This window comes from Acyrthosiphon pisum, chromosome A3 (assembly GCF_005508785.2).
Source record: "Acyrthosiphon pisum isolate AL4f chromosome A3, pea_aphid_22Mar2018_4r6ur, whole genome shotgun sequence".
In the NCBI taxonomy this organism is placed as follows: Eukaryota; Metazoa; Arthropoda; class Insecta; order Hemiptera; family Aphididae; genus Acyrthosiphon; species Acyrthosiphon pisum.
The window spans coordinates 16,776,703-16,779,698 of record NC_042496.1 but is presented as its reverse complement, the minus strand read 5'-3'; the positions used below and the strand labels follow the sequence as shown (position 1 = coordinate 16,779,698).

The 2,996-nt window shown below is 27.3% G+C and overlaps 1 protein-coding gene across 1 annotated transcript in view; it reads left to right on the top strand.

The window, feature by feature from the left end:
• LOC100572317 (maltase 2-like) overlaps positions 1-1,781 on the top strand; it is a 2,147-nt gene extending 366 nt beyond the window's left edge. The window contains exons 2-6 of the mRNA XM_003248076.4: positions 5-98; positions 221-470; positions 1,028-1,223; positions 1,311-1,454; positions 1,532-1,781. Of these exons, the coding sequence (XP_003248124.2) occupies positions 5-98; positions 221-470; positions 1,028-1,223; positions 1,311-1,454; positions 1,532-1,715 (868 nt within the window). The 3' untranslated portion in view covers positions 1,716-1,781. The remainder of the gene's footprint in view (positions 1-4; positions 99-220; positions 471-1,027; positions 1,224-1,310; positions 1,455-1,531) is intronic.
• Positions 1,782-2,996: the final 1,215 nt, after the last annotated feature.

Here is a 2,996-nt window from a genome sequence, read left to right as displayed (position 1 = left end):
TGAGGTTTCCAAAAGATGATCATATAGTCGAATCTATAGATACCATAATCAAAAATTGGTTAGCTGATTTGCCAGAAAACGCGGTTGCCAACTGGGTGGTGCGTGTTTTTAAATTATTTAATAATACTATGAACTGTTTTAAGCCTATGATCTCATCCTCAAGAATGTATTTCTATTATATATTATGAAGTATTTTATTAATAATTATTTCATCATTTAGATTGAAAATCACGACAATTTGAGGACGTCATCGAAATTTGGCGCTCTAACAGTACCAATGTTTACTGCGTTGAAGTTAGCTCTTCCTGGTGTTGATGTAACATATTATGGTAGTGAAATTGGAGTGGAGGACAACATGTATTTGAGACCGGAACAAATAACTGATGATAATCTTGCAGGTGGTCCGAGAATATCGAGACCTAGAGATTATCAAAGGTGCCCGATGCAATGGGACGACTCGATTAATGCAGGTTTATATATGAGCGATCTTATAATATATAAAAAATCATTCGTCTTTACATTACAATTACATAACATATGCAATTACCTATACAAACCGATTCGTTGAACAAATATAGAATATATCCTAGAACTTAAATATTTAGTTAATATTTATGTAAACATTTTCAAAAATTAGACAGTTACTGAATAATTAAAATTTCTTATGTAAATTGCATAAGATCGAAAATGATATTATGCAATTCAAAATCTTAAATTGATCAAGATATATAAATAATTATTTGATTTATAACGATTGATGATATTCTATACTTTAATAATTAATTTCATCCATATTATATAAATGCAGTATAAAAACGTAGGTATCAAATATAACAAATGAACAATAATTATGATAAATATTGCGCAAAAGAAATTTATATATTATTGAAATTACTTAACAATTAGTTTCAATTGATTCAAGTACCTATTTAACCTACTATAACTATGTTAAGTATTTAGGTACATCATTAATGTTAATTCAAGTTGTTATGATATATTTTATATTAATATTTAATTCATTTTAAAGGTTTCACCGAAGAGAAAAAGTCATGGTTACCAGTAAATCCAAATTATTACAAGATGAACGTCGAAACACAGAAAAAAATTCCAACCAGTAACTATAATTTTTACAAAAAAATGTCTCAACTTCGAAAAACTAATACGTTAAAAAACGGTGATCTTCAGACGTATAATATTACCCAATCGATATACATTTTAAAGAGGTAACCAACATTTATTAACGATAGCTACTTAGAAAAACAATGCACATGGCTATTTTCTTATATTATTAAACGGTTGATATTTCTCAGGTCACTATTGAAACACGAATCATACATAGTCGTAACGAACTTTGGCAGTGAGACTGAAACGGTCATCTTGTCCAATGTCATACGAGATATCAAAGATGAACTATTCGTATATTTAGGAAGTGAAAATTCTGCGTACAGCACCGGGTAATTCGATTTTTATAAACTTAAAAATATGTATAACGATCAATAGTTTTATATTTTGTTTGTGTTTTTGTTTTTAGAAGTAAAGTATCTACCGTTTCAACTGGGTATCCATTACAACTGCGACCACAGTCAGTAGTCGTATTAACAGATAAATATATTGAACCTGAATTGCCAAGTAATAAAGCTAGTGGTTGTACAGAATCGAGTTCGAAATTTATTAGTTTTATTTGTGTTTTTGTACTTTCAAGATGGTTTTTATAAATTTGTCTGATACACCTACCTAATTGTTGTAATATAGTGAATTTTAATATACATTTTTTAAAGAACTTTGTTTGAATTGTATTTTTTCGTAATATCAACGTTATTTAATTCCTTATTTTGTTTTGCGTCTGTCAACTCTTTTTGAAACAGTGAAAATGCTTCGATCTTCAACTCTGAGAGACTTTTCTGGTTGTAAATTGGATCCAGCTAGTGGTTAACTTCACGAGGAGGGAGTTTTTCAGTTGTACTAACTACTAATTAGTAATTTTTACAAAATCATTTGTGTGTCTTGGGTTAAACCTAATTGATAAAATAATCAATTTTAAATATATAAATTGTTAAACAAATATTTGTATGATTATTTCATAGGAAAAGTACACTTTTCAATATATCTTGTACTATTTATAGACATTCTGAAATGTCAACTTTTAATCTTTGTGATTCTGAGCGTAGCGAAAGATTTTAATTATGTGTGTTTTTTTATCTGTCTAACCTTACTTTTGGTACAATACAAATTCTCCGGTTTTCTACATAAACAACTTTTTAGAAAGAGAATGTACTTACTCACGTTATCTCGACAACAATTATTTACATTATTAATTTTTTTTTTTATAACTTTAATAATTTGAAGTCGTTATAAGACAATATTTAAAAACAAATAATTTTTAATATTGATATCGTTTGGTAGCATTTTATTGAAGTTTTTTGACAATAATATTATGTCTTTGATCATAAAAAATTTGTGTAACAAAAAATTCAATGCTTTTTAATACACTTCCCGTGGTGATATAGAAACTTGAAATTTGAACAATAACTTTCTTATAATGGTCTCATGCAAATTATGCATTTAGCTGTGTTAAAACCGTCCTCATTCGTGTCTCTCAATAAATATAAACTGTCGTTTCTCAAAATTTCTTAGTTTCGTCATAAGTTAAAAATATATTTTATAAAATGAATTCAATAAATTGTTTGCTTGTACCTAATAGGTTTAAGAGGTTTAAGAGTGTTTTAAAATATAAAATGGTTAGAAAAAATAAAGCAATGACATCTACAAAAAGTTCTCAACGATCTCGATTGTGAAAAGTATAACTGTAATTTATTCTTAGATTTGACCTGCCATAAAACACATTATTATAGAATATCTTATATTTTTCCCAAAAGAGAGAAATTTCTTTTTCTTTTTTGAATGACAATATTATAATGTTATACATTTGGAATTTGATATTCCTATGCAGAAATGTCTTTCTGTAGTTAATTAATTATATGCACATTAGCGTAAAA